Source organism: Misgurnus anguillicaudatus, chromosome 24 (assembly GCF_027580225.2).
Source record: "Misgurnus anguillicaudatus chromosome 24, ASM2758022v2, whole genome shotgun sequence".
Classification (NCBI taxonomy): Eukaryota; Metazoa; Chordata; class Actinopteri; order Cypriniformes; family Cobitidae; genus Misgurnus; species Misgurnus anguillicaudatus.
In genome coordinates this window covers 14222730-14248269 of record NC_073360.2, presented here as the reverse complement: position 1 = coordinate 14248269, position 25540 = coordinate 14222730, and the positions used below count along the sequence as shown (strand labels likewise).

The 25540-nt window shown below is 40.2% G+C and overlaps 1 protein-coding gene across 1 annotated transcript; it reads right to left on the bottom strand.

Annotated features, from left to right (window-relative positions):
- Positions 1–9539: 9539 nt before the first annotated feature.
- LOC129437756 (TRPM8 channel-associated factor homolog) lies at positions 9540–24874 on the bottom strand. The gene is made up of 8 exons (XM_055196046.2): positions 24565–24874; positions 16550–17275; positions 15466–16457; positions 15273–15367; positions 13915–14128; positions 13521–13760; positions 11921–12258; positions 9540–11570 (listed from the first exon to the last, which is right to left on the bottom strand). The coding sequence occupies exons 2-8, from the start codon at positions 17164–17166 to the stop codon at positions 11328–11330; spliced, it is 2739 nt and encodes a 912-aa protein (XP_055052021.2). The 5' UTR covers positions 17167–17275; positions 24565–24874; the 3' UTR covers positions 9540–11327.
- Positions 24875–25540: the final 666 nt, after the last annotated feature.

Here is a 25540-nt window from a genome sequence, read left to right as displayed (position 1 = left end):
GTGTGAACACCCTGTCTTTTCTTCTTAGAGAGACACATTCTTGCATAATGATTTTGTCCTTTGCATTTTGCACATGTTTTTCCTTATGCAGGACATTGTCTTGGTCTGTGATTTTCACCACATCTTTTGCAAGTGAACATTTCTTTTTCACTGTTTTTAACTCTGTTGTCCTTGTCTTTAAATTTGTTCCGTGGTTTTCCTTTCATTGCCACTGCGTTTTTTGCTACGTCATCTTCACGCGCTGCTCCATGTGCAAACTCTCTGAAATTTAGTACATGTTGTCGTGCTAGCTCATTGGCTTGACATATTTTCATAGCACTGTCCAACGTGAGCTCTGTTTCTCTAAATAATTTCTACCGGAGCTTCTTTTCATTTGTTCCAAACACTATTTGGTCTCTGATCATGGAGTCTCTGAGAGCACCAAAATTACATGTCTGAGCTTTAATCTTTAGGTCGGTCAGAAAAGTATCAAAAGACTCACCCTGGTTCTGTAGGCGTGAGCGAAAGACGTATCTCTCGTACGTTTCATTTGGTTTTGTTAGACAGTGTTCATCAAATTTCTTCAAGACTTCATCAAATTTGTCTTTGTCCTCTGGTTGAGCATACACAAATGTGTTGAAGACCTCTATTGCTTCTGTGCCGACGATGGTAAGCATGCATAGCAATTTTTCTTTCATCTGCCTGTCGATCCACTCCGACAGCCGCAATATACAACAGAAACTGCTGTTTGAACGACCTCCAACTTGCATCTACGTTTCCAGTCAGCTTCAGCGGACCTGGCAGTTTCATTGCATCCATCATGTGTAGCTTTTTGTTCTTGACCCGACTCCTGGTACCATGTAATGTTCTTTTTGATATAACTGAATAAGACATCATGAATCCAACTTGTGCTAGTTTCATCTAGCTGTGTTTATTAAAGGCACACAAGGCAAGTCTGAGTATTATTTCTCTACTAGCTCCCCCTAGTGTCTGGGAGTAAATGCTTTCTATATCTGAGACTACGAGACTGAAGGACACTGGGTCGGATACAGCGAACTTGCAAGTGGGGTATTCTTCCTACAGATGGTAGGGGCGGGCGAGAGAGTCTTCATTCGTCATGTAATGAGTCATATAACCATATACCGACTTCCAAAGATGATTTATTAACATAAAAATGCTGCCTTGTGTCCCTTTAACAACGTCACATGAACTCTTACTCTCTCCAGCTATCATACAGTCACTCGAGTACATACAAATGTTAGGGCTCCCCTTATTGGTATATCCTTTGTTAACACTTATCATTACAGACCCGGAGGTCAGGTCCCAGGAAAAACATCCAGGATTACTTTACTCAATTCCTCAAAAAGGGTATATCATCCAGGCTCAAATAACGTCTTCTATTTCTCTTCTCCTCTTGCAGGAGGAAAGGGGCCAGGCACCAAGGGCAAGCGCGCCCACAGGGGGAAAGGGGAAACAGAGCTCCTTTGTTCCCACGGCCAGGAAGTATATCCTCCTGGGGGCCTTTTGTCCTCCTCCGTGGGGTTTTGTTGACGCGTGGCGCCCTCCTCTTCTCCTGGAGGCAGAAATGCAAACACAAAATAAGTGGGTGGAAAATAGGCCTGGCAAACTCAACCCCTTTTAAGGATCCGGGTTATTGTGAGTCACTCACTAAAGTGATCCGGGTTGTGTGAGTCACTTGAATCACTTGAGTCAGTATTGCTAAATCGCCAAGGAAACTCAGTACAGACCCACTTGTAACCGGCTGATCCACGCGACTCGAGATTCACAGAGCCGGAAACATTGCAGACTCGCAGACCATGGGACTCGCTCTACAGATCCACTAACCGGAGCCGGTTAGTGGATCTAGCGACTGAAGTCTCCTCAACAGCAAATCCACAACAAAAGCCTTTCACTTCTGAGATAACATGCTTATAAGTTTTAGGTTTGGTGTGTATGGTCGACCATTTAAAAAATAGGCCTAATAATAATAGCATAATAATATAGAAAAAACCGGTGTCCTGCTTATGCAGCCCCAAGAGGTGGAGAGACAGTTTGCGCTGATCAGCCGGTTACGGATCAGCCGGTTACGAATTGAAAGATTCTCGAGTCAGAGCAGATCTGCAGGTCTCTCGAGTTTGCAATGTTTCCGGCTCTGAGTGAGAATCTCGGGTCAGTTCTCGCGCAGATCAGCCGGTTACGAGTGGATCTGTAGTGCGAGCGAAGTCTCATCAATAATGTTGAAAGAGGTTTGTGTGTGTGGTGGCGCTGTTTATGGTTTTACATTGAACTGTAGTAGGACTCAACTGATCCGGGTAAATGACACTAGAGACTCGCGACTCATGAGTTAATTTAAAGATCCGGGTTAAAGATCCGAGTGAGTCGCGACTCAAACAGGTCTAGTGGAAAAGTGATAGCGGCTACCTGCAACCTGGTGAGGGTACTATTCCTTGAGTTGAGATTTGAAATGATTTGTCTCTCCACTCCTCTCTACAGGGTGCTTGGTCGACGTCTGCTTTCCCGAAAACTGGAGGTGGACTCCACACGCTGCAGCAGAGCTCCTGAGAATGCAAGTAAAAGGTAAGGTAAGTATTGCTACTAATTCCGACTTGAAAGTAACTTGCTCCTTCTGTCTCCTCTCTCCACAGGCTGCTTGGACAACTCTTCCTCGTCCGTGGACCCGAGGTCCTCACAGCTCGTTACACAGAGCTCCTAAAGTCAAGGCAAAGAACAAGGTAAGTATAACTTTTAACTTGGTTCAAGTGACACTCTGTATCTCACCGAGCGTGCTGTTCTGGGCTTGACGGGACTTTCAAGGCAAGTATAGCTCTTAGCTCGGTTTAGATAACTTTGTGTCTCACTTTCGGGGTGAGTATACCTTTAGCTTTGCTACGGACAGCAGATTATCTCGATCACTGTGTCTGGGTTCTTCAATTTCACAGCCAGGTATTGCACAAGAAAAAACATACGTCACCTTGGCTTCGTTCAAGGGCTAGGGAGGGCAGTCTTTACCAGCTTCCACTGCTACTCGTTGGGCCGAGCATGGCTGGTGTCGTCTTGGGAAAGGGAGGTAGATGGGACCGCAACCCTGTGTCCGTGCAGTCAGACTGATACGCCCACTTTCTGTTCCTTCCACGGGCCGGACAGGTACCTAAATCAGAGTGGCAGGCAGCTGGACTCTCTCCACAGTACAAGACATGCACACAGATGGTTAGACTCGTCCGTAACAGTTTCACCACTCCCCGTTTTACAGTATGGTCTTTCCCCACAATACCTCACTTGATGTACTCACTGGACTTTCTCCTTACTTGGACCCAAGGGCTGAAGTTATGGGTGGGTGAATACAAGATGGTGGTCACCGCCACAGCAGTCCACGTAGCACCCACCAAGATTGGCTTGACCTAGGTGTGAGTACAGACAACAGGAGACACGGCACAGCAAGACTTCAGGTGCACACACGTCAAAAAGCACACTCACCCACTGCAATACACACCCTTTAGTGACTGGTAAGGCCGGTACTCCACACTACGTCAAGACACCCTGAGGGAAACGCTGGGGCTGCTGACACGGGCAGTGGTGTTGTTGCTTCAAGTACCCACACAATGATATGTGTTGCCCTTTTATCCTCTGGCTCAACCACCGGCTTCGTTCTCCACGGTGGGGCCACTAAAACAATGAACAATCTCCACACACAGAATTAATCGCCGTTTATTGGTGTCCCAATGAAAGTAAACAACCCGCTGTAATCACAGTTTCCTGAGCGTTCATCTTCCTTCCTCCTTAACTCTCTTTCTCTTCCGACAGCTCTCCGAATGCCCAACAACGCTGTCCTATTTTCGCTGTGAGATCGGTTCTTTACTCCGCCTACAAAACAACATCTACACTGGTAAGAACATGAATCTTCAAAGTTTGTTTTCTTCAAACCTGATCTGTTGGTACATCTCCAACTGCTTCATTCCGTCAGCGAGTCCTCTTTAAATGCTTCTGCCTGTTCGCCTGTCTCCGTAACAGCATATACACAGCCTCACCCACAGTATTCCTTTCCAACTATGACTACTTCCTGTATCTTCCACGCTTCCTTTATACTCATCTGGGTGTGTGAACCGCCCAATCGGCAATCGCCACATCATCCCCCGCACCTGTTACACATTGCCATTGATTTGGTTGCCTGGGGTTACCCGGAAGTGACGGGTGTTTGCACAATTCGGTCATGGTGGAACTTCTCCTCACATCATTGGTTCCACCCTAAAAGTCACTCGTGACACATTCAATATACACATTTCATTCTTTGAGTTCCTGGAAATCAAACCCATGACCTTTGTGATGTTAACACAATTTCAAATGTGTTGAAAACACATTCAATTCCAAATCAAAACATTAACAAAAGTCTTTCTTGTTGTTTTAAACTAAACAAAGAAAATGAATATTAATGTGTTAAAAATAGCAGTGTCAACATTTTTCTCTTTAGACACTTATAAACTGATTTAGACACTTATAAACTGATTTAGACACTTATATAACTTATTTCTTAAGATTTAACATCACTTTAAACTATTAAATTACTAGTATTTAGTTGGATTACCATTGTTGTTGCTATCTGCTGTGCATGTGTCACAAGGTGACGATCTTTTTGGGCGGAACCAAAAGTTGGGAAAGTTTGGTTCCGCCCAGAAGTTTCCGCCCAGACCGGACAGCTGTGAGTATTAACTCCTGTATTAAAGTGAAGTAGAAGACTGACTTGTGATCTTACTAAATACTTCCAGGAGAAGGAGGGCGGCCCTACCCCTGAACTAGCGTGGTAGGTGAGCCAAAGGGACTTTCATTGAGCAGCCACAGCAGCGGAGTAAATAACCAGGCGTCTTTGTGTGTACACCTGAGTGTGGTGGGTGAGCCCTTGTATTTTTAAACCTTTCACGTTGAAGTGGTGCTGTGTATTGCTGTGGGTTGCTGTGCAAGTGCTGTGTGTCTTGTCAGACGTACCCCCGCATCATCCATTTCGTCGAGGGAAGGACGTAGAGGCTAACGGTCCTAGGGAAACTATCTATCATACGCTGTGTGCGGTTCCAAGTGTGAAGTGACGGCGTGGGCCTCTGGAAGCGACCCCCCGTCTGAATATCGGCAGGCTTTGGAGAGTGGCGGTGAAGATCTGGAAGTTGGCAGTGTGTGAGTACAAATACGGGCCGCCGCATTGATACCTTACTTGTGTAACTTCCATTGTTGCAGAGTTAGAGGCGAAGGAGTTCCGCCGCCCCGAGGTCTCTACAAAAGGGAGCCTCTGTCCGGTGTCCGATCGCCCTACTGGTAGCGAGGAGAGGGAAGCGCTCGACCCGGCGAGACGGTGTGACAATTTGCCCCTCTGCCGACCAGCGACTTTGCCGAGCGGGTTTTGCCCCCGGCGCCATCGGGAAACTACTGTCCGTATGATACATCTGTGTACGCCAACCGCTGTACGGCCGCCACCTCGCACATTGTCGAGTCACACCCGATTGACAGAGAAAGGAGAACGAGTTGTGGGAACACTGCACTTACCAAGAGCTGTAGAACAGCGGAGAGGTGAAAAAATATCCAAGCCCAAAACCACCGTGTCTTTGTGTCCCAGCTGCTGCCTGTGGAGAACAGAGAAACGAGAGTGAGCACCAGGAAAACGAGCCGTGGGGAAATTATACCTACCAAGAGCTGTAAACAGCGGAGAGGTGAGAAATATCCAAGCCCAAAATAACCGTGTCTTTGTGTCCCAGCTGCTGCCTGTGGAGAAGAGAGAAACGAGAGTGAGCACCAGGGAAACGAGCTGTGGGAAATTATACCTACCAAGAGCTGTAAACAGCGACGAGGTGAGAAATATCCAAGTCCAAAATAACCGTGTCTTTGTGTCCCAGCTGCTGCCTGTGGAGAAAAGAGAATGAGAGTGAGCACCAGGAAAAACGAGCTGTGGGAAAATTATACTTACCAAGAGCTGTAAACAGCGGAGAGGTGAGAAACATCCAAGTCCAAAGTAACCGTGTCTTTGTGTCCCAGCTGAGAAAAAGAGAACAAGAGTAAACATCAGGAGAACGAACTGTGGAAAATTGTACTTACCACGAGCTGTAAACAGCGACGAGTTGCGGGGCTATCCAAGTCCAAATAACTGTGTCTTTGCGTCTCAGCCACTGCCTGTGGAAAGAGGAAGGAAGGAGAGTGAGCTGAACATAAAGAGTTGTATGAGCCCGAGTAGTGAAGCCCCCGCAGAGTGAAGCACAGGTACGCAGGTAGAAAGAGTCAACCTCCATATATTCATACTATTTTACTTTTGCCTCCAGGAAGGAAGAGGAGGGCGCCACGGATAGCGGGGACCGGCAGGAGCCTGTTCTCTACGACCCCCCCCCCCTTGGTCTCCAGCCCCCCTGGACCCCCGTTGCCCCCCTCCCCTCCATAGGGTATTTAGCCCTATATCCACAATTCCCTATATCCACAATTCCTGTCAATTTTGGGGTTTTGCTTCAGAAACTGCATTTTAACCCTCTGGGGTCGGACCATTTTGGGACACTCTCAGAGGTTCTGACATGCTCTTACATTTGGTCTTTTTCAGTTGCTTTAAAACATAATAATGGCAAGTGTCTCATACCACCGCGTTCAGCACAAACTGGGCTAAAATATTGTATGAGCTACATGTATGTTAATGTTTGTATTTTTGAGAGAAAAATGTTTATGCGTGGTTTTTAAAAAAGCAAAATTTTTAAGTCACTGATATAAGTCCACAAAACCCATACTAAACATGTTTTAACAAGACTTTCCTAAACAGAATCTAGTAGTCTAGAGTTTTTTTCTTCAAAATGATGTGGCAATCACCCTGCCTACTTATTCACATAAAACAATGTATTGATTTAGAAATTGTAAGACACTTTTTGTTTAGAGGGGCTGTATGCGAGAAGGATTGATTGACAGCTAGCAAACAAAGGCTTGCATAATGAGCTGCTTAATGAGCTGCATAATGAGCCTTTAGGCAGGAATCTGAGAGTGAACTACAGTAAAGAATGTGAGGACAAATGTATACATGTTTGTTTGAGGTTTATTAAGTTAACAATATAATCAAAATAGAAATGATGGTCAGTAGGACATTTTAAGTTTATTTGGAAACAAACCCCATTCAAACACTTTGTATAAACTAAGAAACTGATACACAACAGAGCTGTAAACTTCATGTGGCTCATGTTACCATATAACTTTATGTCCAAAAAGGGTTTTTCCACTTCATAGTTTTGTACTGATGAGAGAGATGCAGACCTCTAAGAGAGTTATAAACAGCTGTTAGCATAAATTGTCCACATGAATACCCTTACTTAGTGTCAGTGATATTTACCCATCAGTTATATAAGTAACATTCATATACTATCTTGTACATAAACTTAATCTCAGATAAACATCTGCAGCAATTAATATAAAAAGCTTTTTTTCAGATGACGTCTAGCTTCTGTTTTAAACGTGTTTCTGTAAGCGCGTATGAACTTTAAAAACACATCGCATATGGCGCGTCCATGTGCGCGAGCTCGCGTCTCCGTGTGCAGCGCTCACAGAAACGGTGTCGCGTGTAAAGCACAATGTATGGAATTACCTTGCATGTAAACAACATGGAATCATTTTACAGCAAACCCCGCAGTGCAGCATTACTAAAAGTTGCCATGACAGATACGAAAGTGAATAACTGTGTCTTAACACTGTACAACATGTAACAGATATCCGCCATTATGGGAGGTCACGCGTACTCGTTTGTAAATAAGCATGTAAACATGGAATCATATTACAGCACACACTTAAAAGATACAGCAGTTCAGGCTTACTGAAAGTTTCCATGAAGGATATAAGTGAATAACTGTGTTTAACACTGTTACAGCATGCAACAGTGAAATCCGCCATTGCGTGAGATCGCGTCCGTTTGTAAACAATGCGAAAGTTTTTCAATCCGAAGCGTGCAGTCTGCTAAGGTTGCTTAACGTTACTGTATGTAGGCTGAACTGCACAAGCCATGAGCATAGCCTATTAAGTTACATGATAGCAAATATAAATGGTATAAATTAACTGTTAACGTTACTTACTTCTAATCCAGCCCCGGTGCGTTCTCCATTGTTCTTCTTAGGTAACGTTAAAGATAAATGCTTATAAATGAAGATATTCCTCACATGTTTGTAAAGTTTATCTCCCAAACATGCGGTAAAGTCTTTAAATCTGATAAAACTTTACGCTTTGCTTGTTATGGTTGAACAGCTCGTGTCTTCATTACCATGTCAACAGCCTGAGGGCGTGGCCAAATTAAAGATAATGAAGTCAGCCAGGAAAAACGGTACTCTCTTTACTTCAATGCAGATTACATAAACAGGCAATATTTGTTTTCGAGTATATTTAGCTTGTTTAAAAGTAGACATTTCAGGCTTTCTTTGGATATGTGTATCATGCTTGGGTGACGAGTATTTGCGGAGTTTCAATTGATTTTTGTAACGTGTTTTGAGAGACAGCTGGCGGAGACAGAAATGTCTGGATGCACACCCTGTTTATTTTCTTTATTTGACAAAAACACAAAGATCTCTTGTTATTGTGAATGAACACATATTAAAGAAGACCCTTTACCATTTCAAATGATGTCAAACACGTAAGTGTATGATTATTAATGATGGACTATTTTAAGTTGATTCTGCCATGATAAGAAAAAAACACGTCAAAACGCGGCCCCGCGTTTTTGGACGCCAGGGGGTTAAGTGTCACCCCACAAGTTTTCAATGGGTAGAGATCAAGGTATTTGGCTGGTCACTCCAAAACCTTAATCATTTTTGTCTTTCAATAAATGGGTCAATAACTCAGTAGAGTGTCATTACCAATGGGTCTATTATTTTTCTATTTCACTACTACATCTGTAAATAATTTGCAATGCAGAAATATTACTACTACTAATAACAGTGGTTTATCGGGTTACTGATATTGTATTGCACTTATTTACTCAACTGTATGTAGTACCTGTATGTTCAGTATGTAGTAAACAAAACACTACAAACCTTAGCCCTAATTTATGTAGGCCGTTGTCCCTAAATGCCCTGTTGCCCTTGCTAAAACAGGTTTTTTTTGACAGGTTTTAAAACACAATGAGAGAAAATATCTTTCTGGCATTCTGGTTTTTACCTACATGCTTTTCAGCCATTTTCTGTTTGTAAAAAATAAATATAAAAATTATATTATTAAAGTTTTGTTTTACAGTACATATAATTTTTATAATAATGCATAAAGGACTCCAGGAAAGTTTAACAACCATATGGGAGAATTTGTCATAAAATTAAAAAACATTTAAAAATGTGTCTCATTTTTTGATGATGCTCCCCACAGAAAACAAGAACATGGTGATAAGGAGAAGCTTAATCAAGCTTATTATCCCAGATTCAGTAGGTCATGCTGCAAACTGGGCCCCCAGAATAAAAGAAGAAATACTTTTCCTACAAACCGGTAATCAAATCAACTCAATCAACTTAGGTTTTTATTACACAATGCAGATGAATGTCAGTTTTAAAGTGAATTACACAACTTTAAAATCAGTACTTGACAAGAAGGGGTACTTTTAGTTTTATGTGTGTTCCCTGTGAGTCAAACATTTACATTCAAGCATTTAGCAGACGCTTTTATCCCAAGCGACTTACAAAGAGTGGGAAACAAAACCTTTTAAATTGTTAGTGCAATGCTCTACCAACTGACCTAGAGGGACACAAAGTTAAATAATTGTATATTTACTTACATACAGTTTTACCATATGTTAAAAGAGAATTTTTTGTTCATGCTTCTAGTTTGCCATCAATATTTTTCACAAGTTTTACACCCCAGAGGAATTTTTCTTGGGTTGGAAACCTGCTCCATTCAACATGCCAACCTTTGAATGTGTCTACTTTAAAGGTCATCTAAGTGATTTATGTTGTGTGTTAATATCCTATTTTCCAGAAAAAATTACACTCTAATATTCATCTTTACGATCCACCTGAAGCATCACTTGCATCTACCAAAAAGTCATAGTTGCAGTGGGATTCCCCGGAGGTGAGTTTTAGGGTGTTTTCAAACCTAGTTCGTTTGACCCCTCCAAATGCTCTCGGAGCAGTTCAGGGTGTATATGTGAACAAACCAAGTGATCTCAGACCCCCCTGAAGGACCCAAATTAAATCAAACCACAAAAGAACCCAAAAGCGAACCGTACCCAGATCACCTCCGGAGGTGGTCTGAGTATGGTTCGCCCCTGGGTTCCCCTGTGGTTCGACCTCATTTTGAGATGTAAAAATGGAAAGGTTTCGGTCACTTTGCGTGTCGTTTGGACATTGTATCAAAATAAACAGCTGCACAGAAAGCTGGGAGTTCTTATGAAATTGGGCTACTATATTGTATACACCAAAAGGACTAAGGTCACATTCAGTTAATTCCTTTTCTGATTTACTTTAAGTGTTTGGTTCTTTTAAATGAACTATGTACCCTTAACGTGATGTGTCTGAAAGTCTGTGTTTGACTTCCTTCCAGGTAAATGTTTTCATGTTGTCACCCCCTTTTTTCCATTTTGCAGTGGGCAATTCAACAATTTTCCAAACACATATCATTCCAAAGAGCTACGCTTATGTAAACAGGCTGAGTTTTAAGTGTATATAGATATAGTTTTTGTTCATATCTTAAATTATATAAATTTCCTAGAGATACAACAAAGACTGTTGAAATTAATAAACTAAACTAATCTAATGTTTAAAAACCAAGAAAACCACCAAGCCCACCAAGACAAATGATACAGTATTTAAAAACAACCTAAAGAGAGCTGCATGGATGAGGTTAGCTTCACATGGGTCCCCATTACAAAAATCAGTGTAATTTTTTCATAGGCTTTGCATCACATTTTAAAAATAAGCTCTGCATGTGGTCAACAAAAGTTTATGATATTTACACATTTTGATCATCAAGATAATCTTAACAATGAACACAACTAGTTTGGATAATAGATAAACATAGTTTGGGAATTGTGCTATTTACATCATCTGTCTCACGTTGCTTTTTAGCAACCGCCTTTTTAAAGACATGTAAAACTTTATAAACTTTGTAAAAATTATAAGTTACTTGTGTGTTGTGTGTTTTAAAAAAAACATGTAAATATATCTTAAGCTTTTGTTAACCACAGATCTTATTTAACATTTAACCAAAAACACACTGACGTTGGGACAAGAGAACTGGAAGAGCTGAAATGATAACTCCGGTCCAGGTTTTAGCCTACAAAAAGTTTTCATACATGCAGCTCTCTATTAACCCATATTAATCTATTTTGTCTTATTTTAATCAGATTTCGCCCTGTAATTATTAAAACTCTCTCAGGTGTCTTATTTATCCTGCTTCATAGGATGATCGCTCCACTCTGGGAGATGAGAGATCTTCTGCTCAGTGCTGGGCTCGATCGGCCAACCCCAGGCTTTGAAGAAGGACGACAGATTCATGTTCACCACCTTGGAGAAGGTCTCAGCATACAGATTCATCTTGACTGGATTTTTATTGGGCACTCCAGTCATGACATGATAGGCAGCAAAAACCTTCTTGAAAGCATCCCAGCCAAATTTGCCTTGAAGCTTAAAAAATATGAAGTGTATATGATTATGAATACAGTGATGATTAAATGAAATTATTATTGGTTTTATTTTCTAATTTTCGATTATTTTCATCCATGATATAAAATTAGTTGATCGTCTAAAATTAGTGAAGTTTATTAAAGCTGCCATACATACAGTTCTTGGTTAGAAATAAAGAACAGTTATTGAGCAAGTAGATAAAAAGTGAGCTTATAATAATGTTTTTCAATTAAAGATGTGTAGTACGATTTTTTTGTTGTTGTTTCAAACAGAGCTGAATAGACCAGCAAAAGTTCCGGGTTGCGGCTTTAACAAGCAAAAACAAGAAACATTGTTCTGTATGTTCCTACCTGCATATAAGTCTCCAGTGCTATCCACATGCTCCATTTTTTCAAATCCCTCCCACCTTTGGCATAATCTCTGGCACGAGCCTGGCGACCATCTAGGGCCATGCCTGGGTGAGCAGTAGCCCTGTCGACACCAAGCACCTCCTCATGCACATACACTGACCACAGGTTGCAGGTGCACTCAGTTGTGTGTGGAGGAAACTCCCAAACTCCACGCTGCTGGTTATGACCAAGCTCATGTATAAATCCCCACATACCCTTTTTACGGGCACTTTCTGGATTTATCAGTTCTTGGGCGGAGCTGGACTGAATCATGATGGGATATCCAGCATGCATAAAGCCTGGGGATAAAATGAGGAGTGGGTTTCTAATAGAATAGTATTACTGTACTTTACCCCAAATTATTCACAGTATGTCTTTTTCAGAATATAGAAGAAGATAATTAAAAGTGGCGGCCGGCGCTCAATGCGAAGTTCATCACAACATGTAATCTAGCCCGTCATGTGTGTTTCCTTTTTTCAAAATATGTATTCTGCGCATCTAGAGATCCTGTGTGTATTTTGTGAACGTGAGCGTCTCTTTTATCATAAACGGTTTTGACACGTGCACCAGGCACTTATTTTGACAATGCACATGGTTTACATGACGCAACAAACACATATTTTGAAAACGCAAGCAACACACATGACACTTATTTTGAATTGGCGCCCCTCGGATGAGCAGTCACGAGCCACAACTGATTATTAAATGTTTTTCTATTCAAACAGATTCAATATAATGACAGTAAATTATTGAGCCCCAAACCCAAGAATGTAAGCAAATAGTGGGTGTGGGTTGCTGTTTATTTTTCAAGTACTGTAGGCTACAGTGATAGTATTAAATAAAAACTGCAAAATTTTTTGCAATTTTACAAAAAATCATGGTGGCTGTAATTATATTCGATTAATTCATCTTGCATTGACATCTTACGGCATTTATGCAAGATCTGGAGGCAGAGAAGTAGTCCATGTGACATCAGTGTGTCAGTTAGAATTTGTTGAAACATCAAAAATAAATTTTGGTCCAAAATAACTAAAATTACAACTTTATTCAGCATTGTCTTCTCTTCAGGTGACTGCAGTTACGCAGATGAAGTGTTATCTGGTGTGCCCCAGGTCTTTTTTTGTGCACCTGGGCTTCGTTTACAGTCTGAAAGAGACGCACACTGTAAGTTTGAAAAAAAACCTGCAGTCAAATGACTTTAGTCTCACGCATGGGCTTCACAACAGATGCGGAAGAGAAGACAATGCTGAATAAACTCGCAACTTTTGCTAATTTTGGACCAAAATGTACCTTCGATGCCTCAACACATTCCAACTGACCCACTGATGTCACATGGACCGCATCGATGACGCTTCCATTACCTTTCCTGACATGGACAGCACACCGCGCATAGATTTTCAATAAAGGGTCAACAAGCTCCCAGACCAAATATAAAACATCCTAAACATCTGTGTTCCGAAGATGAATGGAGTTCTTACGAGTTTGCAATGACATGAGGGTGAGTCATTAATGACATTATTTTCATTTTTGGGTGAACTATGCGTTTAGTAGTATCTCATACCGACAGAGATCTGAACATCTGCAACAAATCGCTCCTTGCGGGGAAACTTATGAGGTATTGCTGCCAGGTCAGCTATGCCTCTCATTATTAAATCCCAAAGTTTCGCCACCTCATCAGGATGATCCAGATTCCGTATCACATCTGAATGTAATGTGATGATGAGGTTCTCAAACTCAAGCTCCGCCCAGGGTGCTGGCGCCTGACGGATCCCACCGACCCAGTCAGCTACACTGGTCTCTCCTAAAGGGACAAACCCAGTCAGCTTTCCAAACTATACTACACTATTTTACATGGTTTTGAAACATATTTCACTGATATTCATCTTCTGAATATGAATATTAAGTTTGAAATCTCACTGTGATGTTAATTGTTATTTTTTATTTAACATTCTTACCAGACTTAAAGTATGGAGCCTGTACAGCAGTCTGCACCACAATTTCCACCCCATCCACTTTGGTTTTGGGAGGTGCAACTAGGTAGATGAGCCCTCCCCATAGATTACAGATCTGGACCATTTCATTGTCCAACAAGAAGCGCTCATGGACCACAGGAGCTCGTCTCAAAACATCTGCGGCCCCAATGTTATCTGTGTGACAACCAATCTGGACCTACAGACAGTTGGAAAACATGCTGTCATCACCCTATTAATGTGTGATTAAGTGTAGAATACAAGTTAACAAAAATTGCCAATATACAGCTCTGGCGAAATGAGTCGGAAGATGCAACGTTCCATTTTAAGATATGGGCCGATAATGTGAAAAAACAATGGAATAATATTTTTTTAGCTAATTTCAAAGAACAGACATTCAAAAATAATCTCCCAAAGTTTCGTAGTTTTACTAAATTTGCTGGAACATTGCTTTTCTCAAAACCTCTCGTCACCTCAGAGCATTTCCCGAGTATCCCCTGAAAGTCACTCCAAATATGATTAAACACGTTGCATATAGAGCCAATCAAAAATCTTAGAAATCTAGACAAACGCTGATCATTTGTCAATGGGAAACCCCGGGGCACGCGATTGGTCTAGTCATCTTCCTGTGAGACTCGGAGCACTCTGTATAAACAATTATTTTAAACCAATATTTAACTGTTGGTAACTCCGTTATGAATTTGTTACACTTTTATTGTCAACTAGCCTACACAAAGATATGATTGCATAGGCTAGCATTGTTTGTTTTCTTTTTGTTTGTCTCTCTGCCTCGCACACACGTGTGCGCACACATGCACACACTCTTTCTCTCTCTAGCAAAAATGTAGCACTTCTGTTCAATCTTTCTGATTTTAATAAATATTTGTAAAAGTGCCTTTTAAAATATTTATTCAAATAAATACTTTACAATAATTTGAGCTTCAGCCTGGTTTAACCTGGTTTATTGTAATAGCATTTATATATATTAATGTCATTGGTCAAATTAAGCTGCAAAACAAATAGTTTATCCCTTTAAAAATGCAATGGACTTTAATAGATATTTACAAAAAAACAGGCAAAAAACTTTAAAAGCGATTTTCCCAAGGTTTTCAATTGGAAAAAGAGGGCAGACGATCATAATTCAAATGTCTATATCTTTAAAACCATTCAAGGTATGACTTTGACTAGGATATCATTTGAAAGTTCTCTTCTCTTTAATTTGTTACACAAAATCTCAATTTTGAAATTGGGTCACTGTGACTCATTTTGCTGGATCAGGTCACATATATAGTATTAGACTGGACACATAAAAATAATGTACTTGAGGGTATAAATTCGATCACCTTCCAGTTTTTCCCAATGAGCTCTGGAGGTATTACCATCTGTGTCCTCATACCAGGAGAAAGATACAAGCCTGTGCTTATCCATGCTTCAGAACCTGAAACAAGTGATGTGCTGTTAAATACACGATAACAACTCGTGTGTGTAACAAGTCAATTCTCACCTACTTGCGAATTTAAAAGAAAACTTTTATACCACCAGTGTCAGCACTAATACGAACTCTTGCATCAGTCACAGTGGGCAGGTCAGGTATATCCTTAATGATGTATGGCAGCAGTGCATCAGGGTCAGACATGGTTTTGTAAAGTTCAGTCGCAATTTGGAGCATAAGGTAGTCTTTGGGGGCTTTAATAGGGCACGTACTACACACCTGTGGAACACCAATCTCCTTCACCATGTCCGTAAAATGAGTTACCATTGAACTATAAGAAGCACAGTCATGTGTACGCATACCAAGGTATTTGGTACAGTCATTGCCAAGTTGTTTTAGGGAACCCTCTACATGAGGAGCAAGATTTTGCCCCTTGGTTACATGTTTCCCAAACTGTCTCAGTACATTACGAAAGTGGTACACATCTTTAACGCCCTCCTTGATATCTGGGGCTTTGTATAATCCTCCATTCACAGTGCTGCCCAAAATACTCAGTCCCATCTTGTTAAGAATGCGATTTCCTGGGTATTCAGTCATCACATTGCGGCCATGGTTTGTCTGGGCCCAATGCCAGGCATGACCTCCGATCAGAAGACCACTACCTTCTGCCACAAATTCTTGGATCTTTTTACACTCTGCATCACTGTAGGAAGTGCAGACGTAGACACTGAGATCTTTTCTCAAGTTTGTTAACTGGCAGTTCAGACCGGATTTGGTCAGTATCTTTTGGGCTCCTCCAAGGTTGGGACTGATCCCAATAATGCCTTTACGCCCCTCATCAAGCCAGTTGATAGCATTAATCAGGAAAGTAGACAGAGATTCACGGCCCAGGTAGCCTTCATGGGTTAACACAATTACCCGTCCTTGTCCATAGTAGGCACCGGCAATGAATACTTTTCCTGGTGGAGCGACTGCAATAGGAAATGATAATAATCCATGCACCATCAGCTCAGAAGCCACAGCCCCACCTTGGATGTCAAACTGAGGCACACCTTTCAGCAGGAATTCTAGATCATTCTTAAAATCCTTGACGATTCTGAAAAATAACAATAAAATTGTTACAAGAAAGTTTGAAAAATGTGTTTACTAAAATAAGTAGGTCAAAGCTAAAATGTCTGCTGAACTTACGATACAGCAAGCCAACTAGATGGGATATTTGAAGGAACAGGGAATACGCCACGTTCTCCTTGGTGTTCCGTAAAGTAAATTCCTGCGACGCTGCAAACCTTGTTTCCAGGAAAGTTCAGAAAAACATCCTCCTTTGAATGAGAGTAAGACCAGTGCCATGCTTGGCCAGCAATAATTAAACCGCCCCCAGCTTTGACAAAAGCAATCAAATCCTTTGCACAAGCGTCAACGCTGTAAGCATCTGTGATATATACAGCCAATCCCTCCCGAAAATCTCCAAGCTCGGTGCTGATAGATGAATTGCGGAAGTTTTCAGCTACTCTTCCTAAATTCTTCTGAATCCCTACAATGCTGGCATCACCGGTACATGGCATGAGCCACATCAGGGCATTCTCTATCAGGTTGGGGAAACGGGTCAAGTAGTCTTCGTGTCCCAACACCACCACACGTCCCTGACCGTAACGAGATGCAGCCATCAGAACTTGACCTCTTGGATTCATGGCAAGTGGAAAGGCATCAGAACCGATCAACACAAGATCACTAGGGACCGCTTGTCCTTGAAAGTCAAGCTCACTCAGACCAGTCATAATGGAGCAGTAGTCATCTTCACGCGCCATGATGCTTCAGTTGTTTAGTTGGTCAAAAAGCGTTTTTCTCTCTTAGTTTTGCAGATTGAGTACTTGATTTGTGCAACAAGAGGTTTTCCAATGCCCCAGTCTAAGTTTTCTACGCAAAGACAAAATATATTTTAATTACAGAACAAATATTATTTTTATTACATTTTACTTAAATATAAATATAAAAACTGAATCCATGTGTTAGGGTTATATCACAGTTGTGTTATGTGTTCTTGTTTTGTTCATTGTTCCTGTCTTTTATTATGAAGTTCTGTTTTGTAGTCATGTTTTTTATTCTGAATATCTTCATTGTCATGGTTTTCTCTTGCTTTCCCATTCCCTGATGTGTCATGTTCTGATTGGTTCCCTGTCTGTATATAAGTAGGGTGACCATACGTGCCATTCTTCCCGGACTCATTCCGACCAGGATTTTGTGTTCGTCTCCTGGAAGTCGTATTTGTTGACCGCATACGTCATAGAGGATTATTATTTTTATTACAGAAAAGCAACCGTTACATTTTAAGGTAAGAATGAAACTACGATTGTATATCTTATGTTTTTAACTGAATGGCATATGCGGTCAACAAATACAACTTCCAGAAGACGCACCGAAATCCTGGACGGGATGCGTCAGGGAAGAATGGCACGTATGGTCACCCTAATATAAGCCTTCATGTTTCCCATTGTCCTTTTATGGACATTTGCTTTGGACTTAACAAAATAATTTCTTATTTAATGCTGTGGAGTTACAAAGTGGGAACTTCATTGGAATTTATAGACATTGCTTTATTGCTAATTGCCTCTTCTTTCACTGAAGGAACTGTGGATGAGGAGCCCCATAGTCCTAAAACCCATTCGCACAGACCTTTGGTGCCAGAAAATAACCGTAAAATTGCCAGACAAGCTTCTGTGTGAACGCAAACACGTCCAGTAAATCTTCTGAAATCGTTGCCGGAAAGAGGACCTAGTAAGATACACGGAAAACCCTCTGTGTGAACAAGAAGCTGAAACAGTGGCGTAATGGGCGTGTCGTAGTGAGGACACGCGTCATCACAACAAAAGTTATGTTATGGTTCAGCTCTTTAAACAAGAGATTTACATGCATATAAACATTCACCATGAGAAATGTCGCAAACCAGATTGAAGCAGTTTTCGGGAAATGATAAATGAGACGCATAAACAATGACATGCTTGCCATGGCAACATGAGGTTGGTTCAACTTTTTAAAATAAGGGATTTACATGCAATACAACATTCATGACGAGAAATGACAGCTAACTGGACTGACGTAGATATCAGGTAAGTTAACTTGTCAGTTACTGCACTGATACGGAGATCATTCAGCCGCAAAGAATATCGCGTCACATGCTCATTTAAGCTTATAATAAACAAAAATGCCCGTGCGTCACCCCAACAAGATATATTGTTCAGCTCCTTAAAACGATGAGAAATGTCTGAAAACTGGATTAAAGCAGAGATCAGGGAGCTCCTCAAATATCCACTCTGAAGCGGCGATTAATTACCAGCATAGAACGGCGCGTCATGCGCTCCTTAATAGTCTTATCATAAACGAAAATGCACGCGAGTGGTTTCTGAAGAGAGAAATAATAAATAACATGCAAACTTCAGATGCTGCGCAGAAGATAGTGCAGGACTTTAAACAGGTCAGTGTCTTTCCGGGACCTTACAGATGCCGGCAAATCATTGGCAGTGTGAATGGAAAAACGGATGGAAAAACGGTCCATATCATGTTAACCTGAGCTGATTGCACGGCAGACCAGAACGATTGCCAGGCCACCGGGAAACGTCCCGGTGCTCCAGAGTGCTAGTCCACCCCTGGCTCAGCCAGAGCACACAGGTGAGATGGCTGAAAATACTGAACCCACCGCACCTGAGCCATTTCACAAGGGGCGGCAGTGATTGAGTGGTTCATGTAGGTCGGAAGGTTGGTAGTTCAATCCCCGGCTCCACCTGACCAAGTGCCGATGTGTCCTTGAGCAAGTCACCTAACCCCAGCTGCTCCCGACGAGCTGGATGGTGCCTTGCATGGCTGACCCCAGTGTCGATGTGTCAGTGATGAATGGGTGAATGTGAGGCAATATGTAAAGAGCTTTGATGGCCATTGGTCTATGAAAGCGCTATATAAATGCAGTCCATTTACTATGGCCGCCTCTACATTGCTTCTGAAGAACTTCAGGACCAGGTGGCTGGTTTTGAATCTGGCAGGCACTCCACTTTTGTCAGTGTGGGAGGCTGGTGCTCCTAGTCCAATGGTCTCAGTTTTGTGGTCTCTATGGTGCCTGAAGTATTTCCTTTGTCTTCTGTGCTCCTTGTGTTTGCCATGGCTCTGTGACGTGTTTGGTCTGCTCTCTGCTCTTTTGTTCCACAAGAGTCTTCTGAGCAACCTACCATGCCTGAACCAGTTCCCAAGATGGCCACCACCATGCCTGCACCAGTTCCCAAGATGGCCACGCCATGCTAGAACCAGTTTCCAAGATGGCCACCGCTCCCTTAAGTATTTTGGGGGGAGCTAATAAGGGCTGAGGCCTGTTGCTGCTTCACAGGCTGAAGCCTGCCGCTGCTCCACAGACCTGGCCCATCCACCTACAGTCTTGAAATACTCACAGACTATGAAGTTTTCTGTTTTATAGTCATGTCTTTTATTTTGAAAATCTTCATTGTCATGGTTGTCTCTTGTTTCCCCATTCCTTGATGTGTCATGTTCTGATTGGTTCCCTGTCTGTATATAAGCCTTCATGTTTCCCATTGTCCTTTGTGAAGCTTTGTTTAAATGTATCTGCTGAAGGTGTCATGCCAAGCCACGCTTTGTGGTTGTTCCTGTTTTTGTCAATAAAACTGTACTTGGGTCTACAACTCTCCTCTCAGTGGAATAAAAATTATTTTAACATACTTTCTGATTCTTAATTTTACTTGTCTTAGCATATACCATCATTACTCAAACAAGTTTGGGAATGTTTGTATTATACCATACCACACCCGCAATCAGTACACCCAACAATACACCTTCTGCATTGTTTTTGTTCTTTCTAAAACAAACAAAAGATGTTTTGTGAGATCTGATTAGCTGTGCCCTTTGTGGTGATTTCTAGGTAATCTATGTTTTAAAACATTTGGGCCAAGCTTAAGTATAAGTATTATATGTGTGTGTGTGTGTGTGTGTGTGTGTGTGTGTGTGTATATATATATATATATATATATATATATATATATACATATATATATATATATATATATATAAATCACTGATTCTTGAGAGTCGGGACAAAACAGGTTTTAAAAAACTGTTTTTTAAAATACACACTATATCAATTAAAGTTATATGTTTCTGTAGAGAAAGGTCTTAGCTATTTAACCATGTAAAGGAACAGGTTCTAAATAAAAACACATTTTTAAAAAATAAACATGTTTCCCTTCAGAACTGGATTTGTGTCAACTCCATCAGACACACTAAAAACTCTGATATGATATGTAAAAAAAATACAATATATAAACTTAGGTTGTGATTCCACACTATTCTGAAAACTCAGATTTCTAAATATTAGCATTTTCAAACATTGATTTAACTTCAATATTGTAAAAACAATTTCCTTAAATAAATTAAACATAAGAGATGGTAGATCAGATGGTCCTTTATTACAAAAACAACATAAACTGAAGAAAGAATATATTTTTCCCCAAAAGATTAACAAAAAAATACATCCAACGCTGTTGGAAGATCTGACGGTGTTGACAAAAAACTGATGGTGTTGACAAAATATATGTGTGCATTGCTGATTATTGAACAGCAGAGGTGGAAAGAGTACTGAAAATTTGTATTCAAGTATAAGTACAAGTAGTTGCTAAAATAATACTCGATTACAAGTAAAAGTACTGGTGTTAAAAATGTACTTAAGTAAAAGTACAAAGTACCCCTCTTAAAAACTACTCAAGTACAAATGACTTTTTAGCTGGTGATATTTATTGAATAAACATTAAATCCATTGAATGAAATCAGAAATATGAATAGATTAAAAAGAGGCAATTTGTGTTTTATACGAATAAACACATAGTACAGGAATTCTGTCTGTTTAAAGAATGTTAAATGATTTTAACAGCAGCTATATTATTTAATATTGTTTCTTCATATAATTTTTATCAAGTTATAAAAATGCTCTAATGTTATTATTATTAATGAATTATGATGCAACATAAATAAGCTTGTTGGGTTATTTTATTTAAAAACAGATTTTTTTACATTAACTCATTCCCCACCAGCCATTTTTCGAAAAGTTGCCCGCCAGCATTTTTTATGATTTTCACAAAAGTTTTACAAAATGCCTTCAAGGAAATTTTTCTTCTAAAAATATATAAACATACAAATATATCAAATGAAAGAACCGACCCTCTACTTTCAAACAAACAATAAGAAAAGTGAAAAACCCGTTTCATCCTATTTTTTCCCTGCTTATAAACTCTGAAATATTGGTATTTTTCTTTACAAATACACACAATTGCATTTTTGTGAAGGAATTTAGTTAGAGATCAGATTCAGAACGAATATCAAACATAAAATTAGTAAATAACGTTTTGGCTTCAGTTTATCCATAAATTGGGTAAGTCCGCTATCTAGTGGACAATCGCGGTATTGCACATTAACATAAATTCTTCAGAAACACGTTTTTTATGCAAATGTTTTTTTCTTAATTGACAAGAAGCAAAAGCTGCGGTGTTTACCTGCAGTTTACCTGCAGTTCCACGCCTTCTGAGAAGAGATATTGCTCCAGAAAAAAATAATTTACATTGCTCTTTCCAAGTGTCCACACGATGTGACAAGACATTACTCCCATTAAGTTTAACGTAACATCCATGAGCGCTGATCTTTGACGGAATAATAACTTCAGATTGGGATTCACACACTGATTTACGAGCTAGTGAACTAATGAGACACACGGAGAGTGATTCAAAACAGTGCGTTTGTGTGTGTCCGTGTGTGCCTGCAGTTTTTCCATTCAGAGATGAGCCTGTTTAGAGGACCTTCATTTACTAGGTGGCGGAATGATACGAAAGGTAAAGCGGTTACTGTGCCGTTATCAGTAGAATATTGCACGCCATCAGATTCGAGAACCAGAAAGAACTGTTGTATAATTTCGCATACGTCATCCGACAGATGTGCTCTTCAAACACTACAACTAAAACTACTCATTGTTAGTAGAGTATTCAACTTACTGTAAAGCAAACTATAATAAAGATATTGCACATAAACCGTTTCAAAAAAAGAACAATAAGGGAAACCAGGGGCCCTCCTCCGCCTCTGTTTTCATTTCACATGTGTGTGTTTGGGTGTGTTGGATGTATGATTGACCTGCATCATATATAGACATATATATATACACACTCACCGGCCACTTTATTAGGTACACCAGTCGAACTGAGCATTAATGCAAATTTCTAATCAGCCAATCATATGGTAGCAACTCAATGCATTTATGGATTGTAGACATGGTCAATACGATCTGCTGCAGTTCAAACCGAGTGTCAGAATGGGGAAGAAAGCTTAATTTGATGGACTTTGAGTGTGGCATGGTTGTTGGTGCCAGACGAACTGGTCTGAGTATTTCAGAAACTGCTGATCTACTGGCATTTTCACGCACAACCGTCTCTAGGGTTTACAGAGAATGGTCCAAAAAAAGAGAAAATATCCAGTGAGTGGAAGTTTTGTGTGCACAAATGCCTTGTTGATGCCAAAGGTCAGAAAAGAATGCCCAGTCTGGTTTGAGCTGATAGGAAACAGTAACTCAAATAACCACTTGCTACAACCGAGGTATGCAGAAGAGCGAGCATCTCTGAACGCGCAACACGTCGAACCTTGAGGCGGATGGGCTACAGCAGCAGAAGACCACACTGGGTGTCATTCCTGACAGCAAAGAATAGGAAAATGAGGCTACAGTTCGCACAAGCTCACCAAAATTGGACAATAGAAGATTGGAAAAACGTTGCCTGGTCTGATGAGTATATATATATGTGTATATATATGTTACATGTTACACAATAACAAGCAGACCACTGCCTGCCCATTCTTTACAAGTCAGATGTGTATGGTTAAATAATGTAATGCATGCTATGTGTGCATTTATGTGTAAATAAAACCCTGAAATAACGGTTTAATCCTTCACTATATTCACAAATAATATTATAATCGCACATTAAGAGGTTATTGGTGGATTTGTCAACTCCATCAGCTTACAGGTCAACTCCGTCAGGTTCTATGTCTGTTCATAGTTGACGTCTGACGGAGTTGACATAAGAGCATGTTTTTTCCCTCCAAAACATTTATTGTACACTGCAGCTAGGTAGTTTTTCCTCAGTTGCTAGCTGTCCCAATAACCTCACTAAAATGCTTAAATTCAATCCACTATGGTTTAAAAAAGTATCTTAACAGAAAGATGGTGTTGACATGGTGCAGCTGTGACCATAGGTATATTGACATTTGTCTAAAATATATAAAAAAAGTAGACATAACAGATAATGTTTGGTAGTGCTGCATTCACCACAGTCAGGGAGATGAAAAGGGGTCCTCAAGGATATAGCTGACCTGATTTTCCTGATTTAAATAGCTTTATAAAAAAAATCTGACGGAGTTGACAGAAACTGAGGACACAACTTTAATAGGTAGATTTTTAGGGAAAATATTGTTTGATGTTCACTTGATGCATTGTTTTTTTATATTTATACCCCTTATTTTTTATTGAATATATATGTTTTCACAATTGTAGAGCTTTTTTAAAGTTTTTTGCGATGATTAATACTGTGACCTCTTGCTGAGGACAAGTGCAATAACATGGACCTTCTAACCACAGACCACACATTTAAAAAAAATCCGCCCCCCAAAAAAAAGTTTATTCTAAAAATCAGATATGTATATACAATTCCTTTAGATTTTACTTTGTAATTATGTCAATCATGATTAATTGCTATAAATTAGACTTTTCTAAATGGGACATGTTTTGTCCCGACTCTCAAGATAGTAGCTGGTTTAAGCTGGTCCTCCCAGCCTGGCAAAGCTGGTGGATCAGCTGGTCTTCAAGTCTGATCAGCTAGATCAGCTTAAAAAGTGACCAAAACACAGTTTGCTAGACCAGGTTGCTTCACCAGCAAAACCAGCTAAAACCGAGCTGGGAGACCAGAAAAAACTGCTTGCTAGCTTATGCTGGTCTTAGCTGGATTCTTTAGTAGAGGAAACATAAAAAAATTAACTGTTATTTGAAATACAAACAGAGTGCGCAAACATTTTAGCCTAAATTTAAAATAATAAATCAAATAGTAACAACATTTTTAGTTTAGTTACAATGTAAATGTAGTTAACATTGTTATGATATCTTGTAATTCAGCTGTACTCACCTGTGAATGAAGATGCAGTGTACTCTAGTAAATGACGTCTCTGGATATCGGGTGGAGTTGGGTGATGGTCGAGCGCTTATACTTGATCGAGGTACTGAGTTGAAAAGTACTTAAGACATCAGAGTGAGTTATACAGTAAGATCACACTACACCCATCCCAGTAAGACAAATGCATACGTGTCATGCTTGTGCATGTTTATAAAGACTCATTGAAGCTTTTTTAATTTACAGTAAAACATGTTGCCAACTATGCAAAACAAGAAGTCCTAGTTACACAATAAAAGAATCAGTATCTCACACCTGACAACAGCAGTTATTTTTAATGGGAACTTCAGTATATGATGACTCACATATGAGAAGTATGCAAACCTGTTTTTCCACAGTTAGGGCCCAACCCATCTTCCAAAGATGGTCAGTGTTTTCTATGATTTTGGAAACAAATATAAGTTTCATATGTGCATAATACAGAATTTTTACTGATTCTGTTGAGAGTGCATTGGAGTACATCAGTGTAATATGTAGAGTATGTAGCAAACAAAGACCTTTGGGCCTAGGTTCACAGTTTTTGCTACATACTGTACATATTACATATTTGCAATATAGTGTACTGCAGTGTTGACATTATTAAAACAGATTTCTCTTCACAGGTTTTATAACACAAAGACCTGTGGCCGGTTGCATAAACATAGCCGTGACATTAAGACTGCGTCTTAAGAATGATTCTGACTAACTGGCAATTAGGGCTAATCAGTTTTGTTATTTGGATTTAAATCAGACCAATCTACCTTTCTAGGTAACATACTTAACCCTTAAGAGTTCCTAGGGACGTTTTGTGCCATTTTGATTTTGATTTTTAAACCATCTTGACTGTGATGATTGAATATTGCCCAAACTTGCCAAAGGTTAATCATTTTTGATACATTTTAGAATATTGGTTTCAGTTTTTTAAATTAGCTTAAAATGGCTAAGCTACGCA

Excerpts from the sequence above, each read along its gene's own strand:
- LOC129437756 (XM_055196046.2), bottom strand. The coding sequence starts at position 17,166 with ATGGCGCGTGAAGATGACTACTGCTCCATTATGACTGGTCTGAGTGAG. Across the intron at positions 13,761-13,914 it reads GGCTCCATACTTTAAGTCTG|GAGAGACCAGTGTAGCTGAC; the intron begins GTAAGAATGTTA and ends TTGTCCCTTTAG. Across the intron at positions 12,259-13,520 it reads AGATGTTCAGATCTCTGTCG|GCTTTATGCATGCTGGATAT; the intron begins GTATGAGATACT and ends TTTTATCCCCAG.